The sequence below is a fragment of the Calonectris borealis genome, chromosome 1, assembly GCF_964195595.1.
Source record: "Calonectris borealis chromosome 1, bCalBor7.hap1.2, whole genome shotgun sequence".
Lineage (NCBI taxonomy): Eukaryota > Metazoa > Chordata > Aves > Procellariiformes > Procellariidae > Calonectris > Calonectris borealis.
The window spans coordinates 145,125,888-145,147,070 of record NC_134312.1 but is presented as its reverse complement, the minus strand read 5'-3'; the positions used below and the strand labels follow the sequence as shown (position 1 = coordinate 145,147,070).

Here is a 21,183-nt window from a genome sequence, read left to right as displayed (position 1 = left end):
AAGCTGCCTGTTTAAGCCATTTCCTGGCTTTGTAATTCACTATTTCCTCCACACTTTCCTTCTCTTTCACTTTGCAGGCTTATTTCTACTGGAAGTTATTTTTCAGAAGGGCACTCCCAAAAATCCCAGGCCAAGAAGCACCCGTGGTTTCTCATTGCTCAATATTAAACTCTCCCCCCTGAACTTGGGAAGTGAAACCCTCCTTCTGCACTGCAAATAAGGTTTGCATGAGCCGCTTCTTACAAAGAGGGTTTTTCAATATAGGAACATTTGAAATTGTTATTCTACGTGTTTTTCTCTTAGGAATGTGTTCATGCCACTAAGCAGCTCTGTCCTACTTTCTGTGACTCTGATTATGACCGAGATAGTATATACCCCAAACTGGCTATGTATAGCCTGCTTTCCTGCTGGATGGTCTCTGCCTCCCAGTCATGGTTTATTCTCCCCTCCTTCTAAGTTTCAGCGGGTCATGAGTTCAGTATTTTGGAGAGGAATACTCCCTGCTGATGCATCTGTAAGTTCTCTGGTTTCTCCCCGAAAAAGGCCCTCCCCTCACCCGCATCTTAAAGAAAAGCACATGGAGTTGGGGCTGCTGGTTACTCAAATTCCATTCCCACACTTGTGCAGAGGCAGAGACCATCTCTGCCAAGGCTGAGGTCAAGCATGTTATTCCTGTGAGCTACTTCAAACAGAGTTAAAAGAAACACTGAACCTTTCTTTGAAAAGCATGCGAAGCGTATTAGTTTCCAGGGTTTTACTGTTACAAATTAGACTCAAAGAAGATCCTCTGACCAATACTATCTGAAGAGAGACTGCAATTCAAGTTAAATTGAACTTCTACACGAAGGACCATGCTTTCCATGCCAATCTACAAAATGTCTCACTGATTATAAAGACTAAAATCACAGGATCTGGCCTCCTAGTTATTATAAGCTGCTCATGCTAGCTATTAAGGTTGCTAGACTTCCTACTATGAGGCCTTTCTCTCCCCCCAGGAGTAAAACGTAGTAGTTATCATATCAGTAGTAGCAGACATCATTTTAACCTTTGCTATGTACTTGCTTCAGATCAGGCAATTCCTTCAGTGTAAAAAAAAAAATTTTAAAAAAAAATTTTTGGTCCTTTCACAGGCCAAAAAACTTGCATCCTTGGAATAGGGCTAGACTTGGTCAAGTACCAAGTATGTGATACTTTACCCCTGTTCAGCCTTTATCAGAAAAGGCAGCTTACACTGTACCCTTCCTCTGCATAGCAGACATGTAACGTACAGCATAAACACACTTGTCAGAGCGTTCCTCCTTTCCGATAACTCGAGATCAGAGTATCAGAACTACTGCTGAAGCCAGCATAAGCAGCGCTTTGAACACCTCTCACAAAAAGCACCCTGAAAAATCCAGCGTTTTGCTCGTGTTTGTAGTGAGGCTGCTACGGTGCTGCTCTTAGCAGTCACAGGATCTGCTCATAGCTACTCAGCTTTAACTGATGAACTGCCTGTAGTCCCACAGAAGTTAAGAGAATTTGCTCTTCTGCACAAAACATGCGCAGTGTTGTACAGGCGACTCAAAACATGATCATTTCTCACACACGCTGAATTAACTAGCAAGCAAAGCACAAAAATGCCAGTTTTCTAGGTATTTTTTGTGTTCTTCCAAATTCTGTAAATAAAAATCTTTCTATTTCCCCCCCCTATCCCCAACATGATAGATGAATATACAGAAGGGTTTAGATAACTCTTTAGTCTGTTTAAATATGATGTTAGTGTACAGCTTGTGGATTGCTGTGGCCTTTAACACAAGTAAATCAGGAAGATTTGTTTGCATGGGAATTCAAGCAACTGCAGAAGAGTCTTGCCTTACTGTCAGTATTAGCTTCTATGAAGCAGCGAAATAAGATTAGGCACTTCATTTTGCCCTTCTCCAGGAGCTGAAGTTAGCAGATTCCTTGGCAACTTCAGGTGAAGATTTTCAGCAGTAAGTTGATGCAGCAAGCAACAAACTACAAGGGGAAATCACTCAGCCCCAAGTACAAGGGCAGCCACATAAGCTGCAACATCCTATGTTAGTATAGCAGTACTTTTTTCAGTGAAGACCATCTTACAGGTTTTCTTTTTCAATTTGAAGAGGATACTAATATGTATCGGTTGCCATTCATTTCAATCTTAAGCTGTGCTTTCTATTCAAAACTTCACACCAAGTTTATAAGAAAATATGCATCTGCTGGTATGGTTCGGTCAAGTTCTTGCCAGCTCAGGATCTTACTGGAAAGGAATTGAGAGTATTAAACTGTTCTTTAAAAAGGATATACACAAGAAAAAAGGATCGATTGGAGAGTTGGTGAAATATGCAGCGTTTCAGGACAAGGAGGTGTTTTTTTTGTTTTTCCCACTTTTTCAGTAAAGGAGTCCCTTGGGAATTTGGTACAAGGATCTGTGTCAGCAGTAAGAAGAGGCTAGGTGTTTTAGCTTACCTTTTGTTGGCAGTGAATTCTGGTTTTGGAAGAAGACTTAAAATGAAAAATAGATAAAAGTCAAGGAATAAAATTCATTGTTGTAATATATGAATAAGAAGTAAGCTTGTGTATACGGGCCTCTCCTCACCATGTTGGATAAGTGTTTTAAGTAATTTTTGAATGTGAAGTTAGACTATTATATTCGTTACCCCTCACCAATGATCCGTCTATTTTGGCTGCTCTTTCACAACCACATTTTGGGCTTACTGGTGAACTTCATTCAATTGTATATTTTTGTTATGGGAATTAAAAACACAGACAGAGAAGCATCTGCACTGGGATGGTTTATTGATGCTTTCAAGAGATTCAGTCTTCCTGAGGAAGCTAATGAAACAGAATTTCTAGTTCCAGAATCTGTACCTGATCTTTCTTCCAAAGAACAGATCTCTCTCTGCATAAGGCTCTGTTTTTCAGCCAAAGTGATTTGGTAAACTTCAGCTTCAAGCTACACGTAAAGATTTGCCTCACTGTATTAAGTCCATTTATTTTGAGTAAGTTTCACTGTCTCAACCCAAAATTTGGTTCATATGACTAAGCTAATAACTGTAATTGTAGAATTCTCAAGTCTTCACTCAGCATTGACAGCATGGGTCCCAAAGACTTGTCCAAAATGAATGCAATTGTTTTTGTAATTTAGGAGGAAATGACTTTTTCTACTGCCAGAGCACTTTAAAAAAAAAAAAAAGAAAAAGAAAAAACAAGCCATGTAAACAGTATAAATAGCATGGATCATTGCTATCTGCTTCGTCTTCCTTGGAAGCGGAGGAGAACTGAAACAGAATTGTTCTACTCAGAGATCTTCATGAGGGTTTGTTACTCTTCACCATCTGAGAACAGAGCTCAGACAGTACTGCTCTTCCAGTTTTTCCCCAAAAAAGCTTCTGGTTTCCTCGTGTCTCTTTTCTTAATAATGTCAGACAGTCATTAGAGATCAATGCCCTTTACAAATTTACCTTGGAGGGACAGACAAGGAGGTAGATCACTCATTAGAGAACACATTTGAAAGCAAGCAGACTAGACAATATGACTGCAATGTTTCTCTGCAGCAGTAAGTTCTTGTACCGAAGTTAGCCTGTTAAGTTTAATAGTTAAGGAAAAACAGAGTGGGTATTTACTCACACACAAATTTTATGAGAGGAACAACTGAAATGGCGGCAAGAAAAACACACTTTTTAGACAAACTGATATTACATCACATTAGTGGGCCACAGAACTCTCTAAAAAAATAAACTTTTTGAGACATGAGAATGAAATCACATTTTAGCATGCTTTAAATAGCTGAACTGCTCTTCGAAGCACAAATTTTCAGCTATTGGCAAAGACAATTATATCTCCTCATTTGGAAATTAAAAACATTTAGCAATAAGTTAAAGCTAGCGTATGTGTAAGTGGGCTAAATACTAGGCAAAGATTTTTCCCTTTTCACATTTAAGATGATACTACAGTTCACTTCTGTAGCTTATATGTTGTTGTGCAATGCCCCACTGAAGTTTCACATCTACTCTGCGAAAGAGAACAAGAGTAAACACTTTTCTTTTAGGATAGTCACAAATGGTAAAGCCAGTAGTATTTGTTTGTCTGTTTAATTAGATGTTTGCTGTTTATCACACACAAGAACTGTAAGCAGAGTCCATGGATTCTTCTGAGCGATATGAAACCTCATGGTTCCATGCAAGTCCAATACTGCCTCTCTGTCTCTCTCTCTCTCTCTTCCTCCCCCGCCTCCTCTTATCTACTGTTTTCCCCAGCCCAAGATACGTTTCCAACTATCTTCATCCGATTTTAAGAACCTTAAGGGAGAGAAAGTTTTACCTCATGACTTCTACCCAAGAGAGCCTGGCTCCAGGCTTGTGTCGGGTCAGATAAGTCTTAGACCACAGGAAGCTGGATGTTTTTCTTTTGAGGCACTAGAAGTTAGGCTAATAATAATAATCAAGTTGCCCAAAGCTAAAGGGACAAGTAGCTCTCATTGCCTTCCTATTTAAACACACTGCCAGTGAAGAAATCTTCTTTTCCCTTTTTTCCCTGAAATACATTAAGTACAGCTTGCAGTAACAGATTCCCCACAGTCTTGCATTCATGCACCTGTAGTACTAATGTATATGTCTCGTTTTACTTTATAGTTTTCTCAACCTCACGAGAGAAGTTAACAATGGGTGTCTCCACATTCAGATACACACACATCTTTTTCATCTCATAATAATTATCATGTTTATCTTTCTTCTTCCGCATTCCCAAGCTAAGCCAAGACAAGCTCAGTTCTATGACAATGTTTTCATGTAACTCTCTTCAGGGAGAGCTGCTGCAGCTGAAGAGGACAATTGCAGCATGCTAGTTATACTTGGATTCAATATGCGGTTGAAAAGAGAATGACCAGTTTTCTCATTCGTCTATTTCCAGACATTTAGAAAACCCCACTGTCAGCATCTTGAGTAAAAAATAGGTGACATCTTCAGACCCTCGTAAAACCACTTACGCATGTTAACTTGTTTAAATAAACATCCCCACCTCAAGTGACACAAGTGGCCTGCAGTCTTCCTTGATCCACCCACAGAGCAAGAGTCAGTAATCATGCATTGTCTTCCAGAGGAAATACTAGCCGGGTACCCCTGCTTGTAACTTCATGATCTGCTGCTCCCAAATCACGTTCCAGTGCTTCCTCTGAACTACTTTTTGTTCTCCTGCCATCAAGGCTAGTGGTAGCTGTATGGGGGCCAGAAGAACCGTTCGCAGTTATCGTTGTATCACCGTATGTCACAGTAAGGTCACCATCATTCAGAATAAAATCAGAATCCTCTTCTCTAAGCTGTTCTTGATTCTGGAAAAAAAGAAGAAAAAACTTAGTACAGTGCACATCTGGTCTTTGCCAGGAAGGTAACTGAACAGAAGAGTTTACCTGTGTGTCAATACAGAAGCAGTAAGCGGTAAAGTGCCACCTTAAGAATTGTTAAAAATAACCTTGAACCCAATCTTTGCAAATCAGCTTACTGCTCCCTGTATAACTACCGCTATTGTGGAGAGAAGAGGGGGAGCTGAATCCAAGAACTAGATTATGAAACAGGTAACTAGGGATTGAATAGCACTGGAAGTTTACCAGAAGTACAGGATAGATGAGCAGTATACACTGGTTTTTGCATGACAGTTTAGAAGGTAGTACAGGAAAAAGACTGGAGACCAAGCACAATTAAGTCACTCCAGATACAAAGTCAGAATTGCATCTGTTGCTAATTAGTCAAGTTCATTAGTAAAAGACTCATGCAAACTGGTAAGAACTCATTAGGCCCAAATTCTTTATATTCAAGGTTTCCTCAACAAATTTTTGTTATAGATTGAAAACTAACCATACGCTTTTAAACTACCTGCTTACTCTTATCTGGTACTAAATACTTGACCTAGTTCTTAGGAATGCTCCTGAGCGATAGAAGTATGAAAGACTGATACAAGAAAGTGCTTGATTCATAGTTTTGCAACTAGTTCTGATACATAGTTTGCAACTAGTTTTCTTTTCAAAATCATTTAAGAAAGTGGCTCACAAAACCCTGTGAATTTATTTTGGCAGAGATGGGATGAAATATATGGTCAGAGACTAGAAATTGCTGAAGAGTAACAAAACACTTAATTTCTCTATACAGCATGATACAACAGCAAGCAATTGTACCATGTTTCACTCCTGTTTAACATCGTCTTGGTAGAAGGCAAAACAGCTGAATTGGTCAGAAAATGGGGCTTCCTCATATTTGAAGAAAATTCTATCAGTACTATAAGCTTGCTTTCTTGCTACTGAAAGCAATTATTTCCCCAAGTGAATAGCTCCATACTGCTTAGCAAGAGCTGAAATGTTAAGTGTATGTATTGCTGTTCTCCTCGGCAGGCTGAACACCGATCAGTCTACATTCTCAAAATACATCGTTTTCTCCCACTTCGGCAAAGGAAGGAGGGCACAGGCTACGTGAGATAGGATGCCTGTGATCAGCATGACCAGAAAGCCCTACCTGTACTGCAGAACAAGAGTTCAGGGCTCTTGAGATTGAAAATGCTGATTAACCTGTCCACGATGAAAAATGCAGTGCCTGGCTAAATAAGACTTCCTTGGAAAGCTTCCTGACATTATTTCAGAAAGATAATCAGCCAAAATAAAGCAGCAGAAGTCTATAGATGATACAGAATGTTTAACTAATGAGGACTGGAGGAGGTGTCAGGAGTTTACCAAAACCAACGAAAGAAATTGAGCAGTTGAGTGTTGGGTGCAAGACAAGCCCTACTTAGAATGAATGCTAATTTCTCAGAACCTTCATCGCATCCAAATTTATCATCGCTTATTAGAAACAGGGTGATTGTGATAGAGAGCACTGTTCCCAAAGAGCAAATATAGTTTAGGACACTTGCTTTCTTTGATTGCAAAGAAAACGCTGAACTACTGTCACTATCTTAAAAAGGAAAAAGGCAGAAATTAAAGGGTTCAGCTATAGTTGGCAGAAACAGCCTTTACAAGATTTCCGTTGCAAAAAAAGTCAAAGTCTGAGGAACAAGTCCAAGATGATTAAAAAAGGTACACAAAGTAATCGGCTGTTTAAGAAAATCTGATATCCCTATATATTCTGCTTTTGAAGAAGAGACATTCAAATAAAGACGAAAAGCAGAAAAACGAGTAAGAAGCAGGCAGCTTGTCACTGTTGACTGGTTATGTTTTAAGAAGTTGAAGAAGCTGAGAAGCTCTATCACAAGTTGCCGTTCATGGTGTTTGCCCTTGGAGAAGCACCAAGGAGGGGAAGGCAGGGCTAACAGCGCACCAGGAGGTATTGCGATACCAGGGCCACGTGTGAAGCGGCTGCAACAAGCTCCCAAAGCATCTCCTGTCTCCACGATACTATTTAACAGCGAATCCTTGCAGCCACCTATCAAGATAAGAAACTGGTAAGAACACACACTACACTTGAGCTTCCCCAAGAGCTGAAAAGCTCTTGGAAGCATGATACTGAAAGAAGAGGGCCACAGGCTTTATACTATATGGCAAGCCCTAACTCAGTCTTTGCTGGTTTGTCCCAGGCTATACTTACATGTACGTAAGCACGATCAGTTCCAGAGAAAACATTGAGCTTTCTCTCGACATAGTGAACAAACATTGCCTTGTACGAGCCAAGTTCCCCTTATTTATTTCACTTCTGAATAGCACTGCAAGCAGCAGGCAATTTATTTCATATATTTCCCCAGAGAACATCCATGAACAATCCCATGTAGTATATGGATTTGCTATGTTTGCAAGCAAAGAGGATGGGTGAATAAACCTACTGTGCTTCATGCAGCATGAACAATTCTTTCAAGAAAGACAGGAAATGTATCCAAGTAGATCCCTAGAGATTTGAAATTCTTCCAAGAATAACCCTAAACTGGCCTCTGCAATCCCCTACAGTTTTGTAGGAATAGCTTCAATTCACTCAAAAACATAGGTCTGAACTTCACTACTTAAACTGACAAACTAGAATGGCTAGGTACCTAAATCCAAAACCCCACAAAAGATTGAATTTTGCTTTGACGTGCTGACCATAACCCTGAGGGACCTCACAGCATTCTGTCCCATTTGTGGTAAAATCTGCTCATGCTCCTAAGAATGCGTGCTGGAGACGTTAAAATGGCTAAAGCTTATTTAGAGTTGCTGCTTACAAAGCCAGTCTCTATTGCCTCCTAAGGCAGTGCAAAAAGAAGCACGTGCAAGTACGCTGCACGTACAAAGTGCTGGTAGTCATCACGTACGCTGCTGGTGATGAATACCACACAGGCATCATGGATGACAAAACTTGCATCAGAAGATACTGATCTTGTGGCTCCAAAACAAAAGCATCAAGTAGTATGCGTGCAAAATATATTTAAACTTAAATCTGATGCTCTGCTTAGAGTTTCTCTATTTCTCAGCTGAGTTCAAATTCATCAAGGAAACTAAACAATTTTTGCTATGAAGCTAGAAGCACTAAGAAACGGGAGGGGGGGGCACAGCCGAACAGTTTTCTTACCAATTTTGAGAGTTACCTCCTCGAAGACTTATATAGACTGCAAATGAAGTTTCTTTACTGGGTTTGCATATTTAGAAAAATAATTCAATTCCCTCTACTTTCATACCAAGTTGTCACACTGTGTATGGTGCAAGAACTAAACTTTCAAAAAAAAAAAAAAGGTGGGAGCGTGTGTAGGACAGAAAACACACCCCTGAACAAACAAGCGGAAAAAAAAAATCTCCAGGAGTGCTTCATGAGATGAGCAGGTGATAACACAGATGCTTCTTCCAAATGGGATAAATGGTTGATGAAACAGAATTACTAAAAGTTTCAAAGGACATGTCAAAAGGGAAGGAAAAAAGTGACCTATGTTAGTTTGGGATAAATTGGAAAGCCAGAGGAAAAAAAAACAACAAAAGCTGAAAACAATACACAAATATACAGTCAGTACAGCCACATACTTGTATGCTTTTTTGTCTATGTCCTAGTGCTCAGACATGCACCTGAATGAGATCTAGGATTTACTACTTCTTTTTGAAACATATTTTCCAGCTATGTTACATTCTGTTGAGTATTTACAGACTTTTTTGTTTGTTTAATTCAAAGCTTCAGTTTTCAGTCTTTAATTCTCTCAGATGTACCATTCCATTTTCCTGGAAATACCTCACAAAAGCACAACTATTCCAAGCAGTTTCTGTCCCCGCAAAGACATGACGCTCTCAGTTGCTTCGCTTGCACTTAATGGGAAGGCAAAAGATTCCACAGCTTTTTAGCCAGTAATAAAATGGTATAGTCACAGTGCTGTAGCAAAGCCAGCCATGCAAAGCAAAAAAGCAATAAAGCAACTGCAGAGTTTGGAAATCTTGAAGAGAAACTAGAAATAAAGTCTCAAAATTATATTCTTTCCTAAGACTAATGCAGCAATGCACCAAAATAGGAACAAGAAGAGATAATACAACGTGAAAGTTCCAACATTATACACCTTAACAAAGTATGCAGCCTTATAAGCATTTTTAATGATGAAGTTAACAACCCAAGAGGGAGCGTGTGTGTGTGTGTCACAGAACCAATCCAATTAAAGAATAAGTTTCCACATGCGGTAGTAGCTAAGAATGAGGAATAAAGAGAAAAAAAAAAAAGAGCCCAACTCTTAAAGAAAATGAAAGCCAAAGCTCGCATGTTCATTCTGGTTAGATCCTCAGTTACTGGATAACTAATCTTATAAGATCATACACAGATAGACATGTGGGCAACACACAAGTAGGCTAATTGGTCTGATGGATGCCTTCCAGCCTAGATCTCTTTTAAGATCTCCAGTGGCATTGCAAAGATGGGAACAAGGCCAATTTCTTGCATTACTAATAGCTCCAAATAGGCAGCAGACATTTCAAGTTTCTTTGAAATGTTACTATCAGGTAAAAGTAAGATGCTAATGATATCAGAAAGAATGCAGGGAAGTATTTCAAAGTTGCAAGTGGAATTCATAACTCCCTAGGAAAAGGTTAAGAGAAATCTGGTCCAAGACTACTTGAACACAGCAGGGATGTTACCATTCCAAAGAACCTGCAAATTTGAGTGATCCCACATAGTACTATGGTTTTATTTACATGCGGCTCATAAAAAGTTGTAGATTTCAGAAGCACTGTACAGATAGGAATGACACGTATCAGGATCCTGCAAGAGTAATAGGAGAATGAAGCATTAATTATTGCAAGACATGGCTGTAAAGACAGTATAGTAACCTGCTAGACTGAGATAAGTAAGTGATTAACGGTTTCTGAAATGGGATCTCAAATTTCACAGTGGAAACAATGAAGGGAAGCTCCACCAGATTTCTTTCCAGCACGGGTAAATGTGCCAGCGTCTTCTCTGAAGGAGACCTCAACACAACCTTAGCAGTAACAGGAAAAGAATTTTGTCCAAAAGTGCTGAGAAGGGACTGAATATTTTGAAGTGATTCACTGAACTGGTATATCGGCTAGGCCTGTAATTTTCCAATACCCTTAAATATTATTTTTTTAATGTAGATTTTGAACAATAAGATCATCTCTGATTTCTACTAACAGAAGCTGTTGCCTCAGGGGAGAGTATCTTAAATCTTTTCTTCCTAGGACAAACCAGCACTTTCTTGCAGTATGTATATCATACCAACCTTTTGCCTAAAAAGAAAATATGCTTTGCTGAAGTTAAATAAATAAAAAACAAAAACACAAGTATTGAGTCATTCTACTTACATCATAAACCTGGGGACTTGTCAGACAGCGGGCTATCAGGCCACACCAACTGGGTAGAGTTGTGGTTAACGGAGGGCCACTGTGAGTGAGAATTGGCTTTAAATAACTTAAGTAGTTAAGGAAAATACATCAGTGCTCAAAAATCACTATTGAAAATAAAAAGACAATTGTACATAAATGTGGTTCTGCCTTTGATCTATGTGCTGCTCAATAATTGTATATAAAACATCCATTGAAAAAATCTGCATTTGTAAACAAATAAATGAAACACATCTGCCCCCAACATTTTTCCCTTGATCCTTTTAAGGGCAGTTTCTTTACCCACACATTTACTGCAAGGGGAACTAGCTACCTCTCAAAGTTTCAAGCAGTTGCAATGTTTCCAGCTTTTGGGCTCTCTGGAGCCAAAAGGAGCAAGCAGAGGTACAAGTGCTTTAATGTTAATAGGTCCAAGGGTGTTTCTGCTCTGCAGATGGGAGCATGGTGTCGAGATTGCAAGCTAGAGGTAACAAGGTGACAGACCTGCATGGCTCAACACAGAGAAATAAAGAAGTACTGTCCATCCAACGTCCTCCAAGCAATGCAGCAACCTCAACTGGTCCACTGCTAGCTGGTCACCAACCCAGAGGGATGCAACCAGAGATCTTACTCTGGTAAGGCTCAAAGACATCTCTGCAGTGCACATATACATACCACACAGAGCCTCAGAAAGATGAAGGGAAAATTGTATGGCAAGAACCACGTAACACAGCGTGGAAAGAAAGCATCTGCCCAGGCAACGCTACCTAGATTACATTGAGGGCGCACAGGGGTGGGAAAGGAAGGTCTTTACACCTCTCCTCATACGTCTGCCCACAGGTAAATCCATATTTGTTCACGTTAGTACTCCAGACTGATGATATGCCTGAGGAAGTGCTCAGGAGTCAAAAAAGGTGTCCCTGCTATAGATCAGCATGCTGATCTTGACTGGCACAAGAACAGAGCTCAGAAGGAAAGTGCTAAGACTTCCAAACTTTGTCTGAAATTATGACCAGAAAGTGGGGTTTTTTTGTTTTGTTTTGGTTAGTTTGGTTTTTTTTTAAGTCAGTCTGATTATTTTAAATATATAAATATATTTAAATAAATATATATTGCAGGTATTCCAGTTACTTTCTTAGGCTTCTAAGCACAGAGAGAATCAAGTCCACTTATGAAATATAACACAGTTTCCCTGATGCTCTCAACAGATCAGGTGCTTGGGGAAAAGAGGGAGTTAAAAAAAGGGGCTGTTTTAGCAGAGATGTATCCCTCCCCTTTAGCAGGGCCTGGCATAGCATGTTTACTTGAGCACATAACGGCGTGATTATGCCACTGCAGAGTTATATTTCCTCCTTCCCTCCCCCAGTAACAGTGTGGCTACACCCAATCCTGGAAAGAAATAAACTCTTCCCCCTTTCACTAACCCACCAGCCTCTATGGCAGAGGCACACAGTGACTCAGTTGCAATAAAACAAACCCAGTAAAAGACATCTGGTACTTCTTCAAAGTTGCAGTGTTCTTCGGGTTTAACAATTGTGGGTGAACCCAGGGAACTGCCCGTGACATTAAATGAACTCTGCGTTCCACAGGAATGAAGTTCCCGGTTATCCATCCACACAGAGCTCTGCAGGCAATAGCCAGCATTGGAGCACACCGCCAAGTGCATCTTTCTCGCATGTTTTTCAAGTTAAGTTCCATTATAAAGAGTGAATTTTGAGACAATCTGCCTTTCTACCCACAAGCCAAGTGAACGCATCAGCAAAAAATATTTTGACATTTAGCCACGGGTACAGTGGTGGCAATTCTAAAGATCATCCCTTCCGTGCAATTTTAGCCCACCCAGCCGATGTTTATCTGAATGCCTCCTTGCAACAGAAGGAGCAGAATTTTACCTCTAAGATACAATAAGACAGTTCTGCCTCCAGATGTCAGCTTCCTTGGCGCATACTTCACAGAAACCTTCCCTGAAGATTGCTAGTCACCACTGAAAAAGCAAGTGCACTACCAGCATCCTTTACTTTTCTGTGAAACAGCTAATTAAGCTGTAATTTTCACCCAGCACTCCCCCCGGTCCTTGCTGCAGCTGCTGGGGACTGCACTTGTGCTAGCGTCAGCCGAGGGGAAGTCAGCATTGCCAACTACTCCTTTTTTCATCGGGCACATCCTTTTGTAAAAGCAGGGGAAGAGGATAGCTCTGCTTCCTTCTTAAAAAGACAAAAAAGAAGCAGTCAGTCACAGCCAGATCCTTCCGTGCTCTTACCACAGAAGTCGTGGGTTTTTTTTTTTTTAAATAACAAAAATTGACGTCAATACACTTTGACACCAGTCACTACAACTCAAAGGGTTAACTTGAAATTACTAACATTTATGAATATTTAAACTAGCACATTCTCCTGGTTTCGGCTGGGATAGAGTTAATTTTCTTCCTAGTAGCTGGTATAGTGCTGTGTTTTGGATTTAGCATGAGAATAATGTGATAACACACTGATGTTTTAGTTGTTACTAAGTAGTGCTTACACTAAGTCAAGGACTTTTCAGCTTCCCATACTGTGCAAGCGAGGAGGTGCACAAGAAGCTGGGAGGGAGCATGGTCAGGACAGCTGACCCAAACTGGTCAAAGGGTTATTCCATACCATATGATGTCATGCTCAGTATGTAAGCTGGGGGGAGTTGGCCACAGGGCAGCGACCGCTGCTTGGGGACTGGCTGGGCATCGGTCAGCAGGTGGTGTGTGGTTGCATCACTTGTTTTTCCTGGGTTTTGTTTCTCTCTCGTTTTCCTTTTCATTACAATTTTTAATTGTTATTATTATTATTATTTTATTTCAATTATTAAACTGTTCTTATCTCAACCCACGAGTTTTCTTACTTTTGCTCTTCCAATTCTCTCCCCTATCCCACCGGGAGGCAGGGGGGGAGGGTGAGCAAGTGGCTGTGTGGTGCTTGGTTGCCAACTGAGGTTAAACCATGACACATATACACTCCCTTCTGAGCTTTGACCCAGCATCTGAAAGCATCAGTCACACACAGATTTTATCCTGAACAGGCAAGTGCTATTAGGATCTAAATGCTTTCAACACAATATCTGGGTTTCCCTGGATGGGAAATCTTGATGCACAAGGCATGGAAGGAAACCACTGTGCTCCTACCAGGCCAGCAATGTCTCATCAACCAATGGCCAAGACCACAGTGAAAAGACTCCCTTCTCAGATGCAAGCTGCAACAAGATTAAGGCCCTGTCATAGGTATTTACGTATATTTAACTGCCCCAGAAACTACTAGGAATCAAGGACTGAAACTTCTTTGAATTTCTGGGTGACTTGCCATGGCCACAGGATTGTCTTTGCCATTTTCCACTAAGTGAGTGTAAGCTGTTAAGGAGGGGCACCTGTATGATATACTGATTAAAAATATGCTAAGTAGATTAAAAAAACACAAGCATGAAAGACAGAACAACTACACAAAAATTGCTCAGAAGCTTAAGCAAGGCTATCTAAATAGTATAATAATAGCTTCAGAAAGGTTGTACAGTACTATATACACACAAGGACACTCTCTGCTTTAACACGCGTAAGGAGTTCTGGATATACTGAAGGGAATAAGCTGGATCACATGTAGATTTTTAGTTCCAGAACTTCCCGTGTCAGCAATGGGTTTCCAAAGAGGACTCCATCGCAAAAGCAGATGGCTCTTCCGAGCAATGAGTGGGGGCTTAGACATGTACAATGAACTGGAAAACTAGTTTGTGCTATGAGCATCAGTGAAGATGAGAACAGATTAATGGAACAAATCAGAGGACCTGAAATAGTTAATTGTCTGTCTTACTGTTTATGAAGGAACTTCAGCTCCTAGAACTGACTGGTTTCTGTCCTACAGCAAGCGTGACATACCATGCATTAGAGAAAGGAAAGGTCCGTCTTCTGAGTCAGTGAGTTCAAGCTTCAGTTCTGTGCCTTGAACCTGTCAAATACTTGATCTTTCTCTTGTTTGACTCTCTCAAGTGCTTAAGGCTACATATGGGTACATGAAAAGGGAAAAAAAGTGAACATTTCATGCCTTGAAGCTAAGCTGTGTTTTCAAAAGGATACTTATGGTCAAAGCTATACCACAGTCTGAAGAGCCAAGCACTTTCCTGCTTTGTCCTGTTTCTTCTTTCAGAATCTGGGCCATCCTAAAAATAAGATAAAAACCACATTCAATTATTTCAGGCAGGAAAAAAGCACATCACACATCATACATTCCAGTCATTCACATTACAACGTCCTGTCCAAAAAAGCCAAATTACTTCAATACTGTACTTGGACTGCAGAAGAAAGCTATTTAGAGACATGCTTATACTGAGAAGGTTACTTTCCCTAGAAAGACCAGAAATGACTGCAGAGAAGAAGTAGGCCCTCTTCTTCATTACCCTCAAGTTACCTTAATGAGCCCTCTACCACCAAGTTCCCTTGACTCTAAAAGCTTATCACACAGTTAATGCAGTAATGGACACAGAAATAAGTCCAAAACTGACAAATAAGCCTCACTGACGTCCCATGTCCATTCTCCTCCCCAAATAAATGAACTGGAATAATCCAGATTGACCCCTATTCATTGCATGGTTGGCTTCCTTAACTCTAGGTCTATTTGATGTTCTTTCCTTAAGCCTATTGCTTCCTTGGAAGAACAACGGAATTTACCATACCTGATAAACTCTTGCAAACCTGATGAAAAGTATCACACTTAAAAGAACAGGGGATCCATACAAAAATCACTATTGAGGAAGGTCATACAAATTTTGTAAGTGCTAGATCAAACTCAGATATTCAGATATATCTACCACTGCTAACAGTGTTAAATATAATCCCTTTACTAGCTGTGCTGCAAGTCATCACACCAGCTGGTCTGCAGCTGCATTTGTTTTTACTTTTGTTACTGTTTTGAACTGGTTTTTGTTTTGGCCAGAGGCCAAAGTTAAACACAGGAAAACAGATGAAGTGAGAATGCCTTGTTTGAATCATCTTCCAAACTACTGACAAAGAACAAGACGGGATTGCCCTGTGTACTTCTGATCTGCAAAGAATCCATGATCCACCAAGAGTTAAAGATTAGTACATTTTCATTCCCAAATTATGTATTTTCTTTAACTGTGACATGCTGCTAATCTTGGCTTGGTGAAAGAAAGAGGAATCCAAAGGGAACTGACTAATGGAGTCAATTAGGAATGCAATGCACAGCTAAAGAGGGAAACAAATGGGTAAGTGCTTTATGTTTACATGGGAAAAAAGCAAACAAGTTATTTCCACCCAGACACTGAATGAGAACAGAATACTCATGCTCTGTTTCTTGTTAAAGCAGTTCCTCAAATACTGACAAGCTCATCCTTAACTAGCCAAATCCATCTTACCACGATACCACTTCCTAACCTTGGTTCTATGCAATACCTGTGGCCTTCATTGCAGAAGGTGTTTTGAGGCCTGGCCTTCTGGTTGCTTCCAGATAGCTACAAAACCAAGTTCACCCTTTTTGGTACCCAAACCCACCATTTCGGAATCTATTTTGTGTGCTGGACACAGGCTTCTACAAAGAACACAGAGATGCCTAATGCAGTTTCTGCAATAAAAGACATGGTTCCCGAGCAAATCACTCTTATCTGTACAACCTGTGACAAAAAAAAAGGCAAGGCAGGAGAAACCACTAATAAGAAAGTTGACCCCAAATACAGCAAGTACTCCGTGCACGTATCTGTGACCAGCCTGGACACCACCGTCATACAACCTGAGGTTTACAAAGCAGAGTTCACACACTTGCACACTATGCATCCTCTGGCTCCAAAGTCATCCGTCTTTCCTGCCATTCAACTTCCTCTAGCAGGTTCCTACATGAGCAACCAGTTGTGCTACTGAACAATTAGTGTCAAGCAGTACTCTGGGAGAGTGTAAGCTAAGGTCTGGACAAAGGAAGCTCCCAGTTAAGCCTCAGGAAATGTTGGGTCGGTATTTTTTTTTTCCCAGACCTTTCACTCCTCCTGTGAATTCACTCAATTTATAGATGAAACTTCTGCTACAAACAATATTCTTTTGATACTCTTGTTTGCCAATAGTATGTTGCGGGGGGGGGGGAGGGGGGGAAGTCAACTCTTGGGTTGTTACTGATGCATAGAAAGCTGCACTAAAAATTCACAGCAACAGTTTGCTGAATATAAATGACAATTTTCCAGTGCTCCTTTTGCCTCATACAGGTGGCAGGTAGTACAAGCAAGATCCAGCTGGCTTGTGGCACAGTTTACAGAAGCTGAGCTGGGATTAGCGAACGTAATCTTTGATACTAAGCAAGTCCTAGGCCCAAAATTTGGTATCAATTATTGAACAGAAGCCAAGAGGGTTATCTCTGGTCAGTCGTGGGGAGGACTGTTTCTGCTGTAGCATGTTAAAAGCAAGCACGTTGAGTGGGTGGGGGAAGAAGAAAGCACATTGTTAAATAGAGTGTATTAGTAGATTTGGGAAAGTTTTTGATGCCTTATATATATATGTACACACAAAAATTTGAATGCTATAGCATTACACCCAACGCTACAGAATGTTTTTCAGTGGGCATTACTTGAATATTAGAAAGTAAAATGCATTACTGACTTGCCAGCTAGGAGAGAAAGGTTTTATCCATGCACATAGCTTCTGCAGTTCTTTGTCATCTTAGTTATAAAATAAGATCAGCCTAATACAGAAGTAACATAATTACTTACTCCTTGTAAGACTTGAAAGCTGTCATTAGTAGGTGGAGGATCCTGATCTGGGTCAACCCCAACCCTACAGAAACATTAGGAAAACAAAGCAAGTGGTGTTACTGAGGGTTGCAAATGCTGTAAGTTTGGCAGAATGCATTTTAAAAGCACTTTAAGCACCCAGCAAAGCTGCATTCAGAGAGGTTATAAGAATAGTTTGAGGAAGAGTTGTCCATTATTCCCCTGCAGTTACATACCTATAAACAAGATACTTTTTCACTCAAGCAGCAACTAGCTGTAGATAAGAGCTTTAACTCCATCTCGGCATCAACTTTAACTGCTTACCTTTGTTGTCAATTCTTTTGCGACATTGGCAAATACTATTTTTGGCTTAAAAGGTGAATTGTGGGTGGCATCCTTTTCAGTGGAGAGCATCCCTCATGTCCAGCAGCAAGAAACCAGAGACTAAGGATAAGCCCAGCCTAAATATTTGACACACCAAACAACTTAGCTGCCAGATAGGCCTGAGAATGGCTCAAATATATGATTTTAAAAAGCCACTCACACCCCAAGTTTTAATGCACTGTGAAGCAACAAAAATACTTTATAAAGACTCATAATATTAATTTGCTGCAAGTTTCATTCACTTAACATAACACAGCCACAGTGGATTAACAAGAGGTCTGTCTAGTCCAGCCTCCCACCTGAGTAGGTCTGTATAATGAGATGGTGGATGATTACAGAATAATATGTTAACAAGAAACTGTCTACTTGCTTTTGCATAGTCAACGAGCACCTTATTACTGAACCATCCTTTCACATAGTGCTCCTATCCAAGATGGGTATTATATCCTTGTAATTATGTTCACATTTTTCTGGTCTGTTTTGGGGGTAGCTATTTATTAAGATTAGACTTGTCTAGTTTTAAATCCTATTCATGCCTTAATCTCTGTGCTCTCTTGTAGAACCTAGACCTCCAACCTCAAATGTTAGGTAAGATTGTCAGTCTCAAACGTGTTGTGTTTCAGTCCTATCATGTTGCATAATAAGTATAGGAAAATGCACGCACTAACAAAAACTTGTTGTCTGAAATGGCTAACTTCTTCATTTCCCCTCTTAGAAGGGACTGAGCTGGTTTAGTGCAATTTCTTTGTTACCTAGACTTTATGTCAGCCATTTCTAGCCACAGTGTTTATGCAACATCCCTGAGGATCACCAGAAACCAACAGAACATTGCTGGTAAGACCATATCATTTGTGTGTCCCAGGGACATGTGCTTGCATAAGGCAAGCAGTGATCCAGACATGATTTACCTTCAGGCATAGAGGATGGCATGGATTAAACTAAAAGGGAACACCTTCAAATAACTTCCAGGGCAGCACTTTATAATAGAACAATAGAAGAAGAAAAGTAGGCACTAAACTAAAGTTTTAAGTCATCCTTGTGGACTCACGGCCAACCCAAGTCCTCACATGAACTACTTCAGGGAAAATCCAGAAGGCCGCTTTAAGACAACCTGCAGCAGCCTCATACAGAGTTAGTGCTGGCCCAGTCCTCTGCTTGGATTTTTTCCCGAGTCTCTTTTCTTTCCTCATCACTTCCTTTTTCCACATACAGAGTCATCTTAACCCTTAGGCACATTTGGCCTGAGAATTCATTGGCACTGACCAGCCTCCAGACTAAGAAGCTTCACCAGTTTAGGGGAACACTGGACAGACAGTGTTGCTGGATTGTAACACATGCCAAAATAAAATGCCACACAAGAGCTCTGAAAGGTTACAAGGGCTTAGATGTTACTGCTTAGGCTGTCACTAAGCAGCAAAGACATAAGAAGGGTTTTCTGCAGACAAACAAGTTACCCAATGAAGCCTCACGCAGAAAGCTGACAAGCAATGTCAGGAAACCCCCTCAGTATGGCAATATATGTAAGATTGCACATTCCTTTATAAATACACATAAAAATAATAAAAAAAAGATTTGTGGCTTTCCAAACTCCAGCTGCACATTGGGGAGGTTCAACGTGCTATGCACAGCAACCACGCTCATGTTAGCCGTGCAGCTGGCAATATGAACAGGGAGTTCAAGAAGCTCGTTCCAGAAGATGAACATAGCTGGCATTCCCTAAATAGTTTTAACTCACTGGGCTACCCATTCACTTCACAGTACGGAAGAAATCCAAACAATTCAGAATGTCTCAGCTTTTACTTGACTTACAAGGTTGTGCATTTGTTTTGGGGATTTTAACTGCCCTTAGGCAGAGGAAAGGGGCTTAGGGAAGGACCAAAGCGGGACAACCATACTGTTCAGTGAAAAGTCATAGTACATCATAGGCCAGGTGTTTGGGTTCAGCGTTGTGCTGAAGAGGAAAAGAGAGCTTTTCTATATTAAAATGGTTCAACTTTTAGAAAAAAGTTCTTACTACAGACATTTCTTTCAATACTGAAATAGTACCTTGACGCAGACTTGTCCATTTTAAATTTTTTTCAAAGTTATTCTTCAGGTGAATTTAAATTTTGAGTATTTCTAATTAATTCTTTTCTATAAATCATTTTTTTTTTTAAGTTCATGTTTCAAAGTGTGTTCCTCAGTTCACAGATTAACACAAAATACATTACTATTTTGAATTCCCACAACTACTTTTTGCATCTTTCAACCAGCCTACTGTGTCTCTTATCCTCTATTCTAGCATGAATTGTATAGGGAGCTTTATTTTTCATAGCAAGTCTGCCTCTTCAAGTTTCAAGGTATACACACCCTGGCCTCATGACAAGCATCACGTTTTTGCAGGCCCTGCCCCAAATTTCTAAGAAAGTACCATCTTTACCATAGAATCATAGAATAGTTTGGGTTGGAAGGGATCTTTAAAGGTCATCTAGTCCAACCCCTGAAATAAAACAACACCAAAAACCAGTCAAGTCTCTCCCAACCTCCTTTACAGTGAAGAGAAGCACAGAAAACATTCAGTTACTTCATCCTTACTTAACTACTTCCATAATTAAAAGTAAAGCCAATGCATGTATGTCTTCAACATAATTTTGTTGAAGAAAAAATCCATCTCACATCCTAAGTACATTTAAAAAGCTTCAGGTAATTTAAATGTGCTGTAAAGGCCAATATCAGATCTCATTTATTTAACCAGTTTTTAAATTAAGAAAAATTGTTACTGGATTGATTTACGCAGATCCCCTCTCAGAGATCAGGGGCACAGAGAGGGTAGCATCGCTAATGACTGTGGTGTTTTGCTCAAACCCCCTAGCAGAAAGGCAGGCGAGCAAGCAAGCTCTGGTTGAAAACAGTGTTTTGCTGAAGGGGCACAGACTGCGTGATGAGGGCTGGGGAGCACATCGGCTGTGGGACAGCCAAGGCCAGGGCAGTGCAGATGCCAGCAAGCATCTCTGCTTTCCCCTCCACCCGTTCTGAAAGCCCACTGCAGCAGGCGTCTGTGGATTCCCCGAGGGTGTACAGTAGCAATTCAAATAAGTAACTCTTAAAAAACAGACGTCAGATGAAGAATATGAGCAGTCTTTCAGCTGTAACAATGCATATATATCCCAAAACTGGTGAAAAATCCATCTATTTCCCCCATTTGCATCAATTTGGTATTTGATAGATACCTTAATACTTCAGTACAGACAGTTACTAGTACATAAAGTTCAGCCATCTTTATTTCTGCCTTGGGAAGTTCACTGGAATATGTAGACAAGAGTATGCTACAGTAAAAATCCAATTTAAGT

At 40.3% G+C, this 21,183-nt stretch overlaps 1 protein-coding gene and 1 non-coding gene across 7 annotated transcripts in view; both read right to left on the bottom strand.

Moving 5' to 3' along the window:
* Window positions 1-2,779: 2,779 nt before the first annotated feature.
* The window catches only part of SLC9A7 (solute carrier family 9 member A7), a 75,857-nt gene continuing 57,453 nt past the window's right edge, over window positions 2,780-21,183 (bottom strand). For 4 of the 6 annotated variants that reach the window (XM_075134537.1, XM_075134544.1, XM_075134550.1 and 1 more), the window contains 4 exons: window positions 17,471-17,534; window positions 14,838-14,920; window positions 10,733-10,838; window positions 2,780-5,326 (listed from right to left, as the gene is read on the bottom strand). In XM_075134537.1, the coding sequence (XP_074990638.1) occupies window positions 5,078-5,326; window positions 10,733-10,838; window positions 14,838-14,920; window positions 17,471-17,534 (502 nt within the window). In that variant the 3' untranslated portion in view covers window positions 2,780-5,077. The remainder of the gene's footprint in view (window positions 5,327-10,732; window positions 10,839-14,837; window positions 14,921-17,470; window positions 17,535-21,183) is intronic. The other 2 variants (XR_012670527.1, XR_012670526.1) reach the window with 1 other exon arrangement.
* LOC142078122 (U2 spliceosomal RNA) lies at window positions 7,283-7,465 on the bottom strand. The gene has a single exon (XR_012672132.1). It is a non-coding gene; the product is annotated as a U2 spliceosomal RNA (small nuclear RNA).